At 43.1% G+C, this 21,032-nt stretch overlaps 1 protein-coding gene across 4 annotated transcripts in view; it reads left to right on the top strand.

The window, feature by feature from the left end:
* Positions 1-7,590: 7,590 nt before the first annotated feature.
* LOC110505435 (runt-related transcription factor 3) overlaps positions 7,591-21,032 on the top strand; it is a 76,693-nt gene continuing 63,251 nt past the window's right edge. For 2 of the 4 annotated variants that reach the window (XM_036962236.2, XM_036962234.2), the window contains exons 1-2: positions 7,617-8,349; positions 9,071-9,192. In XM_036962236.2, coding sequence (XP_036818131.1) covers positions 9,135-9,192 — 58 coding nt within the window. In that variant the 5' untranslated portion in view covers positions 7,617-8,349; positions 9,071-9,134. Of the gene's footprint in view, positions 8,350-9,070; positions 9,193-21,032 lie in introns of all 4 variants that reach the window. The other 2 variants (XM_036962235.2, XM_036962237.2) reach the window with 2 other exon arrangements.

Below are 21,032 nucleotides of genomic sequence, written 5' to 3'. Positions count from 1 at the left end.
CATAATATATCATTGACATGCCATGAACAACAATATTTAAATTATGCATACAAACCACATACACTGTTGTTCCGATGTAAAGCTTAAACATTGTACACCACTTCTGCTACACCCAAACGCATTGCCACAGACCTAGACGGCAAAGCCCCTACTGTGAGACCAATGATCCTATTACGGTTCTCCACTACTGATCTCCGGTCTCCCCCTCCATAAACACATACAGATGAAACAGGCCAGGAAGCCACAGAGGCCCTCCATTCCAACAGCTCGAGAACAGAGGAGAGTAGTAGAGGAGAGTAGTAGTGGAGAGTAGTAGAGGAGAGTAGTAGTTGAGAGTAGTAGAGGAGAGTAGTGGAGAGTATTAGAGGAGAGTAATAGTGGAGAGTAGTAGAGGAGAGTAATAGAGGAGAGTAGTAGAGGAGAGTAGTGGAGGAGAGTAGTAGAGGAGAGTAGTGGGGGAGAGTAGTAAAGGAGAGTAATAGAGGAGGGTAGTAGAGGAGAGTAGTAGAGGAGAGTAGTAAAGGAGAGTAATAGAGGAGAGTATTAGAGGAGAGTAGTGGGGGAGAGTAGTAAAGGAGAGTAATAGAGGAGAGTAGTAAAGGAGAGTAATAGAGGAGAGTAATAGAGGAGGGTAGTGGAGGAGAGTAGTAAAGCAGAGTAATAGAGGAGAGTAGTGGGGGAGAGTAGTAAAGGTGAGTAATAGAGGAGAGTAGTGGAGGAGCATAGTAGAGGAGAGTAGTAAAGGAGAGTAATAGAGGAGAGTATTAGAGGAGAGTAATAGAGGAGAGTAGTAAAGGAGAGTAGTAGAGGAGAGTAGTGGAGGAGAGTAGTGGGGGAGAGTAGTAAAGGAGAGCAGTAGAGGAGAGTATTAGAGGAGAGTAATAGAGGAGAGTAGTAAAGGAGAGTAGTAGAGGAGAGTAGTGGAGGAGAGTAGTGGGGGAGAGTAGTAAAGGAGAGTAATAGAGGAGAGTAGTGGAGGAGAGTAGTAGAGGAGAGTAGCAAAGGAGAGTAATAGAGGAGAGAAGTGGAGGAGAGTAATAGAGGAGAGTAGTAAAGGAGAGTAATAGAGGAGAGTAGTGGGGGAGAGTAATAGAGGAGAGTAGTAGAGGAGAGTAGTAGAGGAGAGTAGTGGGGGAGAGTAGTAAAGGAGAGTAATAGAGGAGAGTAGTGGGGGAGAGTAGTAGAGGAGAGTAGTAAAGGAGAGTAATAGTGGAGAGTAGTAGAGGAGAGTAGTGGGGGAGAGTAGTAAAGGAGAGTAGTGGAGGAGAGTAGTAGAGGAGAGTAGTAAAGGAGAGTAATAGAGGAGAGTAGTGGAGGAGAGTAATAGAGGAGAGTAGTAAAGGAGAGTAATAGTGGAGAGTAGTAGAGGAGAGTAGTGGGGGAGAGTAGTAAAGGAGAGTAATAGAGGAGAGTATTAGAGGAGAGTAGTAGAGGAGAGTAGTGGAGGAGAGTAGTAGCGGAGAGTAGTGGAGGAGAGTAATAGAGGAGAGTAGTGGAGGAGAGTAGTAGAGGAGAGTAGTAGAGGAGAGTAATAGAGGAGAGTAGTAGAAGAGAGTAGTAGAGGAGAGTAGTAGAGGAGAGTAATAGAGGAGAGTAGTGGAGGAGAGTAATAGAGGAGAGTAGTAGATGAGGGGAATAGATGAGAGTAGTAGAGGAGAGTAGTGGAGGAGAGTAGTAAAGGAGAGTAGTACAGGAGAGTAGTACAGGAGAGTAGTACAGGAGAGTATTAGAGGAGAGTAGTACAGGAGAGTAGTACAGGAGAGTAGTACAGGAGAGTAATAGAGGAGAGTAGTAGAGGAGAGTAGTAGAGGAGAGTAATAGAGAATAGTAGTGGAGGAGAGTAATAGAGGAGAGTAGTAGATGAGGGGAGTAGAGGAGAGTAATAGAGGAGAGTAATAGAGGAGAGTAGTAGAGGAGAGTAGTAGAGGAGAGTAATAGAGGAGAGTAGTGGAGGAGAGTAATAGAGGAGAGTAGTAGATGAGGGGAATAGATGAGAGTAGTAGAGGAGAGTAGTGGAGGAGAGTAGTAAAGGAGAGTAGTAAAGGAGAGTAGTACAGGAGAGTAGTACAGGAGAGTAGTACAGGAGAGTATTAGAGGAGAGTAGTAGAGGAGAGTATTAGAGGAGAGTAGTAGAGGAGAGTAGTAGAGGAGAATAGTAGAGGAGAGTAGTAGAGGAGAATAGTAGAGGAGAGTAGTAGAGAGCAGCATTGGAGAGTTGTGGAGGAGAGTAGTAGTGGAGAGTAATACAGGAGAGTAGTAGATGGGGGGAGTAGAGGAGAGTAGTAGAGGAATGTAGTAAAGGAAAGTAGTGGAGGAGAGTAGTAGTGGAGAGTAGTAGAGAGTAGTGGAGGAGAGTAGTAGTGGAGAGTAGTAGTGGAGGGTAATAGAGGAGAGTAGTGGAGAGTAGTAGAGGAGAGTAGTAGTGGAGATTAGTGAAGGAGAGTAGTAGAGGAGTGTAGTAGAGGAGAGTAGTGGAGGAGAGTAGTAGAGGAGAGTAGTGGATGAGAGTAACAGAGGAGAGTAGAGGAGAGCAGCAGAGGAGAGTAGTGGAGAGTAGTAGAGGAGAGTATTAGAGGAGAGTAGTGGAGAGTAATAGAGGAGAGTAGTAGAGGAGAGTAGTAGAGGAAATTAATAAATGAGATTACTAGAGGAGAGTAGTGGAGAGTAGTAGAGGAGATTAATAGGGGAGAGTAGTAGAGGAGAGTAGTAGAGGAGATTAATAAACAAGAGTAATAGAGGAGAGTAGAGGAGAGTAGAGGAGAGTATTAGAGGAGAGTAGTGGAGAGTAATAGAGGAGAGTAGTGGAGAGTAGTAGAGGAGAGTAGTAGAGGAGAGTAGTAGAGGAAAGTAGCGGAGGACAGTAGTAGTGGAGAGTAGTAGAGAGTAGTAGTGGAGAGTAGTAGAGGAGATTAATAGGGGAGAGTAGTAGAGGAGAGTAGTAGAGGAGATTAATAAACAAGAGTAATAGAGGAGAGTAGAGGAGGGTAGAGGAGAGTATTAGAGGAGAGTAGTGGAGAGTAATAGAGGAGAGTAGTGGAGAGTAGTAGAGGAGAGTAGTAGAGGAGAGTAGTAGAGGAAAGTAGCGGAGGACAGTAGTAGTGGAGAGTAGTAGAAAGTAGTAGAGGAGAGTAGTAGTGGAGAGTAGTAGAGAGTAGTGGAGGAGAGTAGTAGTGGAGAGTAGTAGAGAGTAGTGGGGAGAGTAGTAGTGGAGAGTAGTAGAGAGTAGTGGAGGACAGTAGTAGTGGAGAGTAGTAGAGAGTAGTAAAGGAGAGTAGTGGAGGAGAGTAGTAGAGGAGAGTAGTAAAGGAGAGTAATAGAGGAGAGTAGTGGAGGAGAGTAATAGAGGAGAGTAGTAAAGGAGAGTAATAGTGGAGAGTAGTAGAGGAGAGTAGTGGGGGAGAGTAGTAAAGGAGAGTAATAGAGGAGAGTATTAGAGGAGAGTAGTAGAGGAGAGTAGTAGAGGAGAGTAGTAGTGGAGAGTAGTGGAGGAGAGTAGTGGAGAGTAATAGAGGAGAGTAGTGGAGAGTAGTAGAGGAGAGTAGTAGAGGAGAGTAATAGGGGAAAGTAGTAGAGGAGAGTAGTAGAGGAGAGTAGTGGAGGAGAGAAGTAGTGGAGAGTAGTGGAGGAGAGTAGTGGAGAGTAATAGAGGAGAGTAGTGGAGAGCAGTATTGGAGAGTTGTGGAGGAGAGTATTAGTGGAGAGTAATAGTGTAGAGTAGTGGAGGAGAGGAGAGTAATAGTGGAGAGTAATAGAGGAGAGTAGTAGAGGAGAGTAGTAGAGGAAAGTAGTGGAGGACAGTAGTAGTGGAGAGTAGTAGAGAGTAGTAGAGGAGAGTAGTAGTGGAGAGTAGTAGAGAGTAGTGGAGGAGAGTAGTAGTGGAGAGTAGTAGAGAGTAGTGGAGGAGAGTAGTAGTGGAGAGTAATAGAGGAGATTAGTGCTCTAGGGAAGACCCTTTCTGCATTGTACACACAGCCCTCAACACAGAGTTGCTCAGTCAGGCCAGTCAGGTCTGATCGACTCTGAGGAGAGACTGACTGCATCATCATTCTTCTTCTTTTTAGAAGAAACATGAATCTATTGGAAATCCCAAATTGTTTGCATAGTCAGTTCACACACAGCTGTGACACACACACTTATCCCACCAGACATGCCACCAGGGGTCTTTTCACAGAACTTAAAACTTACTACCCTCTCCACTACTGTCCAATCGATGTGGATAGGGGGGTTTCTCCCTCTATTTGGTATTTTAATAGGATCCCCATTAGCTGTTGCAAAAGCAGCAGCTACTCTTCCTGGGGTCCACACAAAACATGAAACATAATACAGAATGACATAATACAGAACATCAATAGACAAGAACAGCTCAGGGACAGAACTACATACATTTTTTTAAAGGCACATGTAGCCTTCATATCAGTGCATACACACAAACTATCTAGGTCAAATAGGGGAGGGGCGTTGTGCCGTGAGGTGTTGCTTTATCTGTTTTTTGAAACCAGATTTGCTGTTTATTTGAGCAATATGAGATGGAAGGAAGTTCCATGCAATAAGGGCTCTATATAATACTGTAAGCTTTCTTGAATTTGTTCTGGATTTGGGGACTGTGAAAAGATCCCTGGTGGCATGTCCATGTTATATCCTTCCTGTTTGCCCCTGTCCGGGGGTGTCCTCGGATGGGGCCACAGGGGACTCCTGACCCCTCCTGTCTATTTATGCTGCAGTAGTTTATGTGTCGGGGGGCTAGGGTCAGTTTGTTATATCTGGAGTACTTCTCCTGTCCTATTCGGTGTCCTGTGTGAATTTAAGTGAGCTCTTTCTCTCTTTCTTTCTCTCTCTCGGAGGACCTGAGCCCTTGGACCATGCCTCAGGACTACCTGACATGATGACTCCTTGCTGTCCCCAGTCCACCTGGCCGTGCTGCTGCTCCAGTTTCAACTGTTCTGCCTCATTATTATTGGACCATGCTGGTCATTTATGAACATTTGAACATCTTGGCCATGTTCTGTTATAATCTCCACCCGGCACAGCCAGAAGAGGACTGGCCACCCCACATAGCCTGGTTCCTCTCTAGGTTTCTTCGTAGGTTTTGGCCTTTCTAGGGAGTTTTTCCTAGCCACCGTGCTTCTACACCTGCATTGCTTGCTGTTTGGGGTTTTAGGCTGGGTTTCTGTACAGCACTTTGAGATATCAGCTGATGTACGAAGGGCTATATAAATACATTTGATTTGATTTGATTTGATGTCTGGTGGGATAAGTGTGTGTGTGTAAATTGACTATGCAAACAATTTGGGATTTCCAATACATTCATGTTTCCTCTAAAAAAGAAGAAGAAGTGATGCAGTCAGTCTCTCCTCAGAGTCGATCAGGCCGGACTGGCCCGACTGAACAACTCTGTGTTGAGGGCTGTGTGTACAACGCAGAAAGGGTCTTCCCTAGAGCTGGAATCCATATAGCATACAACCTCTTCACATATCATGTCAAATATGTCAAACTTCTGCCCAGGATGTCTTATCCAGGCTCTCTGGTACAGTACATTACAGTTCCACAGAGCTGTCATCCCCTGGTGGCCTGGCACAGCGTGGGCTGCAGAGGTGTGAGAAGGGGAGGCTGTGCTGTGGGTGTGAGGTTTTGTCGGAGGCCTGTAGTGGCCGAGGAGAAGTACTGAATAAAGCCCTGGGGCCGTGCTGTGACCTCAGCCTTCGGCCACACTCCCCGACGCCATGTCATTTTCCCGTCCCCGCGTTGCCGCCTAACCAACGGCAACTGCTCATTTACAGGGCAGTGTGGGCTCTGAGGCGCACAGATACACACTAACACACAGACCAGAGCATGGAGCATACAGCCCTGTCCAGCAATTAGCACATGAGCACGTGCGGGTCACGAGTCATTCACTACACATGGACAAACATGGCTATGAGTCATAGACACGCAAAATGCTGCAAATCTTAAAATAATTTACAACAATACTCACATATGCATACAAACTCACAAGTAGCATAAAAATATACATGTCCGGACACACACAAACAAACACTGGTTGCCCAGGGTAACCGTGGGTCACATGACTGTCCAGACAGTGGTTGTGGGTCCTGTTGTCCAGACATGGTTAGCGTGACAGAGAGAGAGAGAGAGAGAGAGAGAGAGAGAGAGAGAGAGAGAGAGAGAGAGAGAGAGAGAGAGAGAGAGAGAGAGAGAGAGAAAGAAAGTTTGGGCAGCTTGGCTAGCTAAGGCACACCCAATTACATGACTCGCACATGCAGTGTCTAGTACTTTAGAGGACAATGTCTGTCTGCAACTCTGTCTGTGTGTCTGTCTGTCTGGTTTGCATCTTGTATCATACACTGAGTGTACAAAACATTAAGAACACCTTCCTAATATTGAGTTGCACCCCCTTTTGCCCTCAGAACAGCCTCAATTCGTCAGGGCATGGACTCACGTTCCACAGGGATGCTGGCCCATGTTGACTCCAATGCTTCCCACAGTTGTGTCAAGACGGCTGGATGTCCTTTGGGTGGTAGACCACTCATATTACATATACACTGTTGAGAGAGAAAAACCCAGTAGCGTTGCAGTTCTTGACACAAACCGGTGCGCTGGGCATCTACTACCATACCCCATTCAAAGACACTTACATTTTTTGTGTCTTGCCCATTCACCCTCTGAATGGCACACACACACAGTCCATGTCTCAATTGGCTCAAAGCTTAAAAATCCCTCTTTAACCTGTCTCCTCCCCTTCATCTGGACTGATTGAAGTGGATTTAACAAGTGACATCAATAAGGGATGGTCAGTCTATGTCATGGAAAGAGCAGGTGTTCTTAATGTTTTTTTATTGGACCTTTATTTAACTAGGCAAGTCAGTTAAGAACACATTCTTATTTACAATGACGGCCTACCAAAAGGCAAAAGGCCTCCTGCGGGGACGGGGGCTGGGATTAAAAATATTTTAAAAATATAAAATATAAATATAGGACAAAACACACATCACAACAAGACAGACAGCACAACACTACATAAAGAGAGGTCTAAGACAACAAGATAACAAGGCAGCAACACATGTTTCGTACACTTGTGTAGTTATGCAATATATCAAATGTAGGGCTCTATAGGCTTCTCTTTTTAGAGCCCTGACCAGATTGTGTTTTCTGAAAGTGTCAAAACCACAATCAGGTTAAATCCGGTTTAGATATTTGAGGGGGGGGAACTCTGACATACCCACAACACACTGGAAATATGCTATTCACTCTCAGGCTGTGCTTAAAGCCAAAATGCTTTTTAGTAAGTTATGTAGTAGTGGATCTATGTTTATATACTGTATTTTCTACATATTTTATCAACCTTTGTGTATTGCTCCTTTGTCCTGTATTACAGGTGTGAAATAAATATTCCCAAATAATTTTATTGTGTGGTAGGTAAGAATAGACTTGGTGAGAAGCAGAGTGAATGGGACAGTGTGTGAGAGAGAGGTAGTAAGAATAGAGGGGACAGCAGAGCAGAGCAGCACTGCAGCTAAGATTACGATACTATCAAGCGGTAAGTGAGGGTGGAGGGTTGGTTTTCCAGGCCCAAAACCACCAGCTCTTACAAACACAGATGCGCAGTGAGTCAGACATACACACACAAACACATACATACACACAGTCTCTCTCTGAAAGCGCTCAGAGACAGAACCCTCTCTACTCTGCTCTGCTCCTTTTCTCTCTCTATGCAGCGGCAAGCCCCAGTCTCCACAGTCAACGCTCTCTCTCGGTCTCTCTCTCTCCCTCACTCTCACTCTTTCTTCTCTCTTATTTCTATTTCTCTTAATGCGTGTTCAATGCTTTTCTGGTTGTTCACATTGGGTTTCGGCGCCCTCTGAAAGCCTCACAGACTTTGAATGGCGTAGGCCACTGCCTGGTTTGAACTTAAAGAAAACAGAACATTTCCAAAACTTGGCCGACCAATCAAAAGAGAGAGAGAAAAGAGAGAGGGGAGCAGAGAGCTGAAAAAGTAAAAGCAAAAAGGAAAAAATAAGCTACACCGAGTAAGAGCGAAAAGAGAGAGGGGAGGGGAGGGGAGGAGAGGCCCTGTGACCTCATGTGACATGTGACGTGAGCTCCTCCACTCACGGAGGGGAGTTGGAGGATGGCGAGGACGCAAAGAGAGCTGTGGCTTTAGCCGGCGCTAGCTAACACTGACGCTCCAGTCAGGTCACCACCGTGGGACACCACGTCTCCTGACAGAGAGAGAGATTACCTGGCTAACCTCAGAGCCCCTGCCCACTGACGGAACGGACCAGCACAGCACCACACCTCCCTGCCACCCCACCGTGGCCTGCTAACAAGACGTCCAGACCCGATACAACAACGGTGAGTGCATTGGAACCAGAGTCCTGGAGAGGGATGGTACCACTGCATCTCAGTGTAGCCACACTCTCCCTCTCCCTCTCCCTCCCAGCCTGCCATTCTCTCTCTCTCACTCACCCTCCCAGCCTGCCATTCTCTCTCCCTCTCCCTCACCCTCCCAGCCTGCCATTCTCTCTCCCTCTCCCTCACCCTCCCAGTTTACCATTCTCTCTCCCTCTCCCTCACCCTCCCAGCCTGCCATTCTCTCTCACTCTCCCTCTCCCTCACCCTCCCAGCCTGCCATTCTCTGTCCCTCTCCCTCATCCCCCCAGCCTGCCATTCTCTCTCCCTCTCCCTCACCCTCCCAGCCTGCCATTCTCTGTCCCTCTCCCTCATCCCCCCAGCCTACCATTCTCTCTCCCTCTCCCTCACCCTCCCAGCCTGCCATTCTCTCTCCCTCTCCCTCATCCCCCCAGCCTACCATTCTCTCTCCCTCTCCCTCTCTTTCACTCCCTCTCCCCCTATCATTCCCTCTTCCTCTCTTTCTTTCTGAATGTCTCATACCCCTGGTGCTGCATACTTATACTGCTCTCTTTGCAGGCTTGTGGCGAGGGATTCCTGCGGTAGTTACAAACCCCAAATTCTTGGTTGCAAATGGGCTCCGAGTTCCAGGATCTATCCTTCTCCCTCGCTCTCCTCTCTCTCACTCTTTCGTTCTCTATTTCAACCACTGTTTCTCTCCAAGGTTGGTCGTTATCGACTGTAGAGAGGGCTGACGACGGCTCTGGCACCACTTCAGCCACGAGGACATGGCTTCCAACAGCATCTTTGACTGCTTCGGGAACTACGGCCCCACTCTACTGAGAGGTAAGCACTCTCTCCTCCCCTCAATACGCTCTCTCTCTCCCTCTCTCCCTCCTCTGTCATGTCTGTGGCTCGAGGCGTCAGAGAGAGAATGATATTGGCGGCTCTGGCGGTCCACCCTCTCCCAGTTGTTTAAAATGTGTGGCCTCGTCTGTTTGGCAACACGAAGGAGTGTGGGGGTGTGTGCATTTTCCAAAACAGCAGGGACAGCAACACTTCTAAAAGAGAGACTTTGTTTTGGTGTTTGAGTAGACCCTCTCTGAAAGGATCGTACCACACACGCTGAATGCCCTAACGTTCCTATTAAATGGGTGGAAAAGGAGGCATGGGTCCATACAGTAGCCGAGGCCGTTAGTGACAGGGCCCTTACAGCTGTGGGCCTCAGGGCTGCGTCTGATATAGTCTTGATGGAGCACACCAATAATGGGCTTCTCACCACAGCCATCAAGAGGGGGGGTTTTCTAGCTCTCTGGGAGAATAGAAGGAAGGAAGGCTCCATCGGACCGGCCTTTACTGGAACACAGCGATACGATAAAACAGAAAGAGAAAAAACATTGGTCTGTCTCCTTCACTACTTACAGGAGGTACTCTTGGCCTGTGTGGTGAGGTGAGTGCATTACACTCAGGCTAAAGACTGCTGTTAATGAAGGAGCCATTTTTTCCCCGTGGTTACCTCAGTCCTGCAGTACTTGGATTAAAGCCTAGATTGAAGTCAAGTTTAGCGAGAATTTTCCCGCTGATATAATAAAACAATAAATTATAAGATTATTAATAACAATGTACTAAATTAGATTACATATAGTAATAGAAGATTCAATTGTGTTCAAATTAGATTAATAGCAAAATGATACAAACAAATTTTCAAGCAGCTAGAAAGTGACGAAACCATGTAAATCGTCTGTTCTGTTTGTCACAGGAGAATATCTGACTTCCACTCTAAATCTAACTGTTGAAAACTCTGAATTAACTGTATAAACTGTTGGCTAAAATTTTCCCGCTGATATAATGAGACAATAAATTATAAGATTATTAAATAACATTGTAATAAATTAGATTACATATAGTGATAGAAGATTCAATTGTGTTCAATTGCAAAAGGCCTCAGCCAACAGTTTATACAGTTAATTCAGTTTTCAACAGTTAGATTTAGAGTGGAAGTCAGATATTCTCCTGTGACAAACAGAACAGAAGTTTTACATGGTTTCTTCACTTTCTAGCTGCTTGAAAATGTGTTTGCATCATTTTGCTATTAATTTAAAAAGTCCCCAACATGTAATTTTATCGAGGGCATGTTGCTGTGAGAGTATTAATCTGAGGAGGTCTGGGAGATTGGTTCCCTACTACATAAAACAGCAACAGAAAATCTACCCTCGATTACGTCCTGGTTGCTGTGGTAATTAGAGAACCACTGGATAAGCACTACCAGCTCCTAATTGTTTGCAGAATAAATCTTAAAATCTCTGGAGCCCAGTTTCCCCCTCTATAAACATGCGCACACGCGCGCGCACACGCACACACATCTGCCGCTCATATGAGAACAAGCCTCTGATATCCCTACTGGAGCAGTGAGCAGAGTGACAGAGGATGGTGTTTCAGTGTTCTCACAGCTCAGACAGATACTCAGTCATTTATAGTTTCCTCTTGACAAAGCCGCATCTCTGCACCATGTCTTTCTCTCACTCTCCTTCTTACGCATCACTAAATGTTTCTCTCCCGCTATAATTCAGACTGGAGCATGAGGTCTGGCTGTTGATTGATAATTCTCCTTTAAAGCATTACGGCCTTACTTAGTGTGCAACCCTCTAATGTCTGACCGAGTTGGGATCATATCTTACGCTTAGCGGACCTCTTATGTAAAGCGCTTCGGATGCTTGAATTTGTATTTTGACTGTAGCGACAGGGGAAAACCAAAGTGCATGCAAAAGATAGGATAGAAAAATAGAGAGTGTTTAAAGCTGTAATCACCATTGGAAATCATTAATGAATATGCAATATCCTTTTACAATTTATTCAGTGGAGAAAATGAAAGCGAACTGTAATAGAACAAAGGCAAAAAGTCATTAAATCCTCCGGTTCAATTTGAAAGCAATTCAAATAGACTGCCTCATGTGAGAGAAATACTCTGGCGGTTAGTTTAACAACTTGCATTACACAGGCAAAGCAGTTTGGAAAAGACTTTTAAAAAATTGACTGAAATTAAGAGGATATTGTTTGTGGATATTGTATGTTTCCAATTCCTGAATTTAATACCATGGAAATGTGGATGTGTACATGTTTTCAGAAGTCATAGTGTTACAGTTAAACTCTGCCTATAGATTGTGCTTCTAAAGTACTTTCTTTTAAATTTAGCTGGTAAAAAAAAAAAGTCAAATCCCAAACATCGCATGTTCTTCATCATTTTTGCAAGATCTATATCTAATGATTAGCAACTCGAGATAGGCTACCCATAGATGAATATGCATTCAGACACGATCATCTGAATACATAAATACAAGTAGACAGGAGCCCTGTCCATAAGCAGGTATAGAATGATATTCTTAGCTCCATCACATTAAGCAGCAGTATATCTCATGCTGAGAAGTGAACACATGTGAGCACGTGATGTGCAACATCTGACGCGCTTTGTGTGAGAAAAGAATGTGCTTCACCGCAAAAACCTCACTCCTGTAGCACAGAGAAGAGGAGAGAGAAAAGAGAGAGAAGAGAGAAGAGAAGTGAGAGAGGGACGCTGAAGCTCTCACGCTATTTGTAATGAGAAAGAGAGCCCCTCCAAAAACAGTTGCGAGGCCCTGACAGTTAGCACACTAGGGCAGGCTGTATGTGAGATGGAGATGCTCTCTAAAGGCGCTAATCTGATGCAGACGAAGAGAGCTCCTGCCGTTCCCCGATAACCACAATGAGGTTACACCTGCTCCTCTCTCACAACAGACCAATTATCCAGACACACACATATGAGGTATGCTAAATACTCACAGAACTAACATTAGCAGCTTGGTATCCCAAATTCTTGATACGAGTGAAATACCAGGTGATACGAGTGAAAATAGCAACTATTTCACTCTGTAGAGAAAAATGTATAAACTTTTATTGGGTTACAAACCTGCCACTTTTGCTGTCTTCAGCGTTTGAGTCAGGTGAGGTTCCTGGTTTACAGTGACTCTGATTGGGCGTGGGTACTGGGTCATATCCTTGGCTTGGTTCCCTGACCGCTTTTCCTCCTAGCTGGAAAGGAAGCTTTTTACCCAATAGGCCCTGTAGACAGGGGGGGGCATTTTAGAGTGTAACGCTCATGGGAGCCAGTTCCCTTTGTGGCAGAAAAAAGGCCCCAGTTTATTAGGGTGGGAATGGTTTTATATGTTTGGCTTGTTGCACTGTATGAATGAAAGTTAGGGTTTCTGTGTGAAAAACACGCCATGCTTTGCCACAGTAGTAGTGAGTTTATTTTTGGTGGATTCTGGGAGGTGGTCTGGTTAGTTCTACAACTCGGAAATAAAAAGCTAAAAGACTCACAACTGTTAGAATTGTATGAGAAAAATAAACTTTGGGTAAAACCCTCTAATGAATTCTCTCACATTACAGATAAGCCTCAAGATGAATTTAACAAAATGATGAGATCTGTCAACACCTGTTGATGGATAACACCTTCAGGGGTCGCCAACAAGATGGCTTCCAGGTAGAGGAAGGAAGGCGGCATCTGCTGATTATGTGGTCAACCAATTTCCAAACCCCGTCTCCCCTAAATTGTTTGGCTGAGCACGCTAAACTCTATATAACGTTGGTCAAGGTTAAAGTTGTGCTAAGTGTTGTAGTAAATCAAATGTTCTGGTGGTCGACCGGCAACCACAAGGGCCAGATTCTCTGGAGCTGGTCTCCAATCTGATAATGTGGATATTTCCTGTATTGGTCGCTCTCTCAAATTTCGTTTGAACAAGTAATTGTTTCGGAAGGGCGGACAACTTTCTATCAACAAACAGCACTGGACGGGTGATCAACATATGTTTCTGAAATTCATCTTGAAAACAAACTCAAGGTAGACTTTGTGTAGTATGGCATGGCTGGTGTGTATAGTGAGTCAGTAGGAATTGTGCCAGACTGAAGCATTAAGAAAGCTCTGTGTGGCGTCTCAACCCCTTTAGCACAGTTCATCCAGAGTTAGACTTCACATTAAGAGCAGCTCTCTGATTGTCTATGGCAGTTCTGAGTGGACTGACCTCTGTGAATGTCTATGGCAGTTCTGAGCGGACTGACCTCTCTGATTGTCTATGGCAGTTCTGAGGGGACTGACCTCTGTGATTGTCTATGGCAGTTCTGAGGGGACTGACCTCTGTGAATGTCTATGGCAGTTCTGAGGGGACTGACCTCTGTGAATGTCTATGGCAGTTCTGAGGGGACTGACCTCTGTGATTGTCTATGGCAGTTCTGAGGGGACTGACCTCTGTGAATGTCTATGGCAGTTCTGAGGGGACTGACCTCTGTGAATGTCTATGGCAGTTCTGAGGGGACTGACCTCTGTGATTGTCTATGGCAGTTCTGAGGGGACTGACCTCTCTGATTGTCTATGGCAGTTCTGAGTGGACTGACCTCTCTGATTGTCTATGGCAGTTCTGAGGGGACTGACCTCTGTGATTGTCTATGGCAGTTCTGAGGGGACTGAACTCTGTGAATGTCTATGGCAGTTCTGAGGGGACTGACCTCTGTGATTGTCTATGGCAGTTCTGAGGGGACTGAACTCTGTGAATGTCTATGGCAGTTCTGAGGGGACTGACCTCTGTGAATGTATGGTAAATACATTACCACACCTCCCTCAGACAAGCAAAAAGGATAAAACACATTATGCCCTTACTTAATAACTACGGCGTAATTGGTATGGTGAGAGACACAAATGTCCAAGTTTGTCATGATACAATGCACTGGGATGTCAGCGGAATTCATAACGTCTAGACAAGCTATTTTCTGGGACCCTCCGATGTGGAAAATAAATATCGGAACAGGAACACTAGCATGCAGGCAGGAAAGTATTCAGACGACGAAAGTATTTGGATAACTGGACAAGGAGATGGAAATGATCACAATATCATTTTCTGGTTGTTTTTTTAAAAGTCTTATATCTACTGTTTATGGTTACAATATTCCGATGAGTCATTTCTTTACGCTTAATTACGTTCTCTTATGAGATTATCATATTTCATTAGGCCCTTACTGTGGTATTGATTAAATCCCTGCTATCATGCTTTTAATAACCTCATCCCTTTTGTCTGAGAGAATTGAATTATGAACAAACCCAGGCTTGTAATGTTTTTGATCACTTATCATGCAGTTGTATAACAGCTGCCCTGAACCACAGCTAGTTTCATGCACTGAGGCAGCTGACAATTAGGGACAAGCAACAGTCTAATACCACCAGTGATTATGCATGGTGACCTAAGTTTGGCAATAATTAAGTTACAGGAAGCTTATATAAGTGCTATTAAGTAATTTTGTCATGCCATTAAGTGTTAAATACCATGTGATTAATTAACTAAATGAGACCCTAGTTGTACTAATGAAGGCGATAATAGATCAGATTACAACCAACAACGAATTTACAGGAAATTAAAGAATGAAAATGAAGATCCTTCTTGAAAATAAATGAATTATGTATTATTTTTTGAACGGTCTTGTCTATCAAAAGAAGCCAACACTGGACAAACAGAGTCCATTTGAAGTGAATTTGAAACTTCTACAGAATGTTGTTGTTTTTCATAAGGCATGACCCCTCCCTGCTGAGTAATACCGTTACACAGATGTTTCGAACAACATAAAGAAGAATCCTCCCATTTAGCGTAGCGCATGAAAACTATTTCAGCATAGTTGTATTTTCACATGCAGCTAATTTCAGTTGCCTATATACAGTATGGTACATCTGGTTTTCAACGCGGAGACATCGAACAATTCAACAGCAAAACAGCTCAACAAGCCAGAATGTGAAACTGAACTAAAGACTGAAGCCTCTTCTTCCTTCATTACGATAAATCTCATGCTCAAAATGTCCATAGCCCATCCCTCTTCCCAAAAGCAATAAAGAAAAAAGTTAATTACGGTGGAGCAAAGATGCAGATAATGATAGGATATATAAGCTGCAGGCGATGAAATTGTTTTTGATACAATATTTTCTCTGTTTTTCCCAGAAAAATCTCAAGTTGTTTGCATTAGTTAATTATCTTTGGTGCAATAAAACACATTTTAGGGGGACGTGACAACCTTCCCAAAAAGTAGAAAAAGTGATTTCAAGAGATCATCTTTTCAGAAATGGGAAATGACTACTTGACTTTTTTTTGCAACTTGACTTTTTAGACAGGGGCAATTTTATGTGATCATGTATTCTAAAAACATGATTAAAATCTGCTCCAAATTATGATTCAAAGATGTCTGCAGGAAGAATAAGGTGTCAGCTATGACATGACAACCTGGGTTTACCCTGGGTTTATTATTTTGGTTATTGAACTGCAGTAAATGAAGTGGATTAATGCCTGGATTACAGTAAAGGAATTTCATCATGGGTCCCTTATCTGTGCTACTCAGAAATGCATAGTTATGGACATGAATGCCATTCTCTTCATGGTCTTTTTGTTGTATGTGTGATGTAAGTGCCTTAATGTGTTTGGAAGCTAGGAAGAGTAGTTGCTGCCTTGGCAGGAACTAATGGGGATCCCTAATAGATACAAATACAAATGGGGATGTATCCTAAATTGGCACACAAATGTAGAAATGTGCCATATCCTCCTCTGCATATCTGGGTATTATTCTACACACTGGCTATTATTTTAATGAGCTCTTACCCCAAACAAGACCAAATCTGGTTGGTCCAGACCATATCTGAACGAATCATAGACATCTATGTTTCACAAATTTGGACATCAAAGTACAGCACAGTAGAGCACAGAACAGCACAGCACAGTAGAGTACATTACAGTAAAGTAGATTATAGTTCAGTACAGTACAATGCAGTAAATTACAGTAAAGTAGATTATAGTTCAGTACAGTACAATACAGCATATTACAGTAAAGTAGATTATAGTTCAGTACAGTACAATACAGTACATTACAGTAAAGTAGATTATAGTTCAGTACAGTACAATACAGTACATTACAGTAAAGTAGATTATAGTTCAGTACAGTACAATACAGTACATTACAGTAAAGTAGATTATAGTTCAGTACAGTACAATACAGTACATTACAGTAAAGTAGATTATAGTTCCGTACAGTACAATACAGTACATTACAGTAAAGTAGATTATAGTACAGTACAATACAGTACATTACAGTAAAGTAGATTATAGTTCAGTACAGTACAATACAGTATATTACAGTAAAGTAGATTATAGTTCAGTACAGTACAATACAGTACATTACAGTAAAGTAGATTATAGTTCAGTACAGTACAATACAGTACATTACAGTAAAGTAGATTATAGTTCCGTACAGTACAATACAGTACATTACAGTAAAGTAGATTATAGTACAGTACAATACAGTACATTACAGTAAAGTAGATTATAGTTCAGTACAGTACAATACAGTACATTACAGTAAAGTAGATTATAGTACAGTACAATACAGTACATTACAGTAAAGTAAATGCTTTTTTCAATCTTTACTAACGACATTCCACTGGCTTTGAGTAAGGCCAGTGTGTCTATGTATGCGGATGACTCAACACTATACACGTCAGCTACTACAGCGACTGAAATGACTGCAACACTTAACAAAGAGTTGCAGTTAGTTTCGGATTGGGTAAAAAGGAATAAGTTAGTCCTAAATATTTCCAAAACTAAAAGCATTGTATTTGGGACAAATCATTCACTAAACCCTAAACCTCAACTACATCTCGTAATGAATGGTGTGTAAATTTAGTAAATTGAGGTGACTAAACTGCTTTGGAGTAACCCTGGATTGTAAACTGTCATGGTCGAAAACATATTGATACAACAGTAGCTAAAATGGGGAAAAGTCTGTCCATAATAATGCACTGATCTGCCTTCTTAACCACACTATCAGCAAGGCAAGTCCTACAGGCCCTGGTTTTGTCACACCTGGACTACTGTTCAGTAGTGTGGTCAGGTGCCACAAAGAGAGACTTGGGAAAATTGCAGTTGGCTGGCTCAGAACAGGGTAGCACAGCTGGCCCTTAAAATACCCGGAGAGCTAACATTAATGACATGCATGTCAATCTCTCATGGCTCAAAGTGGAAGAGAGATTGACTTCATCATTACTTGTTTATGTAAGAGGTGTTGACAATCTGAATGTACCGAGCTGTTGTTTAAAATACTACACACAGCTCGGACACCCATGCATACCCCACAAGACATGCCACCAGAGGTCTCTCCACAGTCCCCAAGTCCAGAACAGACGATGGGAGGCGCACAGTACTACATAGAGCCATGACAAAATAGAACTCTACTCCACATCAGGTAACTGATGTAAGCAGTAGAATCAGATTTAAAAAGCAGGTAAAAGTACACCTTATGGAACAACGGGGACTGTGAAGAGACGCACACAAAGGTGCATATACACACATTGTGATATTGTTGTATGGTGGTATTGAACATTTGTGTTGTGGATATGTGGTGTTGTAGGGATGTTACAGTTGAAGTCGGAAGTTTACATACACTTAGGTTGGAGTCATTAAAACTCATTTTTCAACCACTCCACAAATTTCTTGTTAACAAACTATAGTTGACAAGTCCGTTAGGACATCTACTTTGTGCAGGACACAAGTCATTCTTCCAACAGACAGAATATTTCACTTATAATTCACTATTTCACTTATAATTCACTGTATCACAATTCCAGTGGGTCAGAGGTTTACATACACTAAGTTGACTGTGCCTTTAAAAGGCTTGGAAAATTCCAGAAAATTATGGCATGGCTTTAGAAGCTTCTGATAGGCTAATTGACATAATTTGAGTCAATTGGAGGTGTACCTGTGGATTTATATCAAGGCCTACCTACAAACTCAGTGCCTCTTTGCTTGACATCATAGGAAAATGAAAAGAAATCAGCCAAGACCTCAGAAAAACATTTGTAGACCTCTACAAGTCTGGTTCATCCTTGGGAGCAATTTCCAAACGCCTGAAGGTACCACGTTTATCTGTACAAACAATATTACGCAAGTATAAACACCATGGGACCACGCAGCCATCATACCGCTCAGGAAGGAGACATGTTCTGTCTCCTAGAGATGAACGTAGTTTGGTGTGAAAAGTGCAAATCAATCCCAGAACAACAGCAAAGGACCTTGTGAAGATGCTGAACGAAACGAATGCAAAAGTATCTATATCCACAGTAAAACGAGTCCTATATCGATATAACCTGAAAGGCCGCTCAGCAAGGAAGAAGCAACTGCTCAAAAACTGCCATTAAAAAGCCAGACTACGGTTTGCAACGGCACATAGGGACAAAGGTCAAACTTTTTGGAGAAATGTCCTCTGGTCTGATGAAACAAAAATATAACTGTTTGGCCATAATCGTTATGTTTGGAGGAAAAAGGGGGAGGCTTGCAAGCCGAAGAACACCATCCCAACCGTGAAGCACAGGGGTGGCAGCATCATGTTGTGGGGTTGCTTTGCTGCAGGATGGACTGGTGCACTTCACAAAATAGATGGCTTCATGAGGGAGGAAAATTATGTGGATATATTGAAGCAACATCTCAAGACACCAGTAAAGCTTGGTCACAAATGGGTCTTCCAAATGGACAATGACCCCAAGCATACTTCCAAAGTTGTGGCAAAATGGCTTAAGGACAACAAAGTCAAGGTAATGGAGTGGCCATCACAAAGCCCTTACCTCAATCATATGGAAAATCCTTGGGTAGAACTGAAAAAGCGTGTGCGAGCAAGGAGGCCTACAAAGCTGACTCAGTTACACCAGCTCTGTCAGGAGGAATGGCCCAAAATTCACCCAACTTATTGTGGGAAGCTTGTGGAAGGCCACCCGAAACGTTTCATCCAAGTTAAACAATTTAAAGGCAATGCTACCAAATACTAATTGAGTGGATGTAAACTTCTGGGAATGTGATGAAAGAAATAAAATAAAATAAATCATTTTCTCTAATATTATTCTGAAATTTCACATTCTTAAAATAAACTGGTGATCCTAACTGACCTAAGACAGGGAATGTTTACTAGGTTTAAATGTCAGGAATTGTGAAAATCTAGGATAAATGTATTTGTATACTTCCGACTTCAACTGTACATGATGTACTGTTTTATCTTTAGCTCATTCAGTACAAACATAATTCACTGTTTTATCTTTTCTTTTATATGTAATGTGGGTGCTTTGGTGTTTGGACCGCAGGAAGAGTACTGGGGATCCCTAATAAATACAAATACAAATGTCAGTCAGTTTTGGTGGTCATAATGTATTTTACAGGTGATTCAGCTCTACCAGCCACAGGATTTGAGACATTTTTACATGCATAGTATGTATACTGAACAAAAATATAAATGAAACATGTAAAGTGTTGGTTCCATGTTTAATGAGCTGAAATAAAATATCCCAGAAATGTTCCATGCGCACGAAAAGCTTACGTCCCTGTTAGTGAGAATTTATCCTTAACCAAGATAATTAATTCACCTGACAGGTGTGGCATATCAAGAAGCTGATTAAACAGTATGATCATTACACAGGTGCACCTTGTGTTGGGGGCATTAAAAGGCCACTCTAAAAAGTGTAGATTTGTCATACAACACAGTGCCACAGATGTCTCAAGTTTTGAGGGAGCGTGCAGTTGGCATGCTGACTTCATGAATGTCAACCAGAGCTGTTGCCAGATAATTGAATGTTAATTTCTCTACCATAAGCCGCCTCCAATACATCCAACCAGCCTCACAACCGAAAACCATGTGTAACCCGCCAGCCCAGGACCTCCACATCCGGCTTCTTCACCTGCGGGATCATCTAGGACCAGCGACACGGACAGCTGATGAAACTGTGGGGTTGCACAACCAAAGGATTTCAGAAACTGTCTCAGGGAAGCTCATCTGTGTGCTGTCGTCCTCACCAGGGTCTTGACCTGACTGCAGTTCGGCTTCGTAACTGACTTCAGTGGGCAAATGCTCACCTTCGATGGCCACTGGCACGCTAGAGAAGATTCACGGGTGAATCAGCGTGTATGGCGTCGTGTGGGGGCGAGCGTGTATCAGCGTGTATGGCGTCGAGTGAGGGCAAGCGGTTTGCTGATGTCAACGTTGTGAACAGAGTGCCCCATGGTTACGGTGGGGTTCTGGTATGGGCAGGCATAAGCTATGGACAAGAACACAATTGCATTTTATCCATGGCAATTTGAATGCGTTCATGTGGTATCCATAGATAAGGGCCTTATGCATTTATTTCATGTCTGATTCCCTTATATGAACTGTAACTCACTAAAATCTTTGAAATGATTTCATGTTGCGTTATATTTTTGTTCAGTGTAGTTACCATGGCAAGGTACAGTTTTGGTTAAAGGGGTAGTTAAAAATGAACAACAATGCTTGCATACTGAAAATTAATACTGAAATGCCCATTGACAGTAAACAAGACAAGATTACTAAGAATGACAAGAATTCTAAAAAACAATGTAATATGAGTTGTGCAGAATGAAATATATGAATACATTTCCCCCCCTAAAAGACTGACCTAAGGTAACCTTAGTGTGGATCTGTTGCTGTACTTTCTCTCCAGCTGCTCAGTTCTGTAAAAACTCAGTAGAAAGCCCTACACGAGGGAATCCCCTCTCGGCTATGGAGCAGAAGTGGTCTCTCTATCCCTTCCCATTCTCTCTCCCTTCTCTGTCTGGTGCTAGGTCACTTTGTCTGGC

This window comes from Oncorhynchus mykiss, chromosome 25 (assembly GCF_057628025.1).
Source record: "Oncorhynchus mykiss isolate SJ-2025 chromosome 25, ASM5762802v1, whole genome shotgun sequence".
NCBI classification, from domain to species: domain Eukaryota; kingdom Metazoa; phylum Chordata; class Actinopteri; order Salmoniformes; family Salmonidae; genus Oncorhynchus; species Oncorhynchus mykiss.
This window is presented reverse-complemented; position numbering and strand designations above follow the sequence as displayed.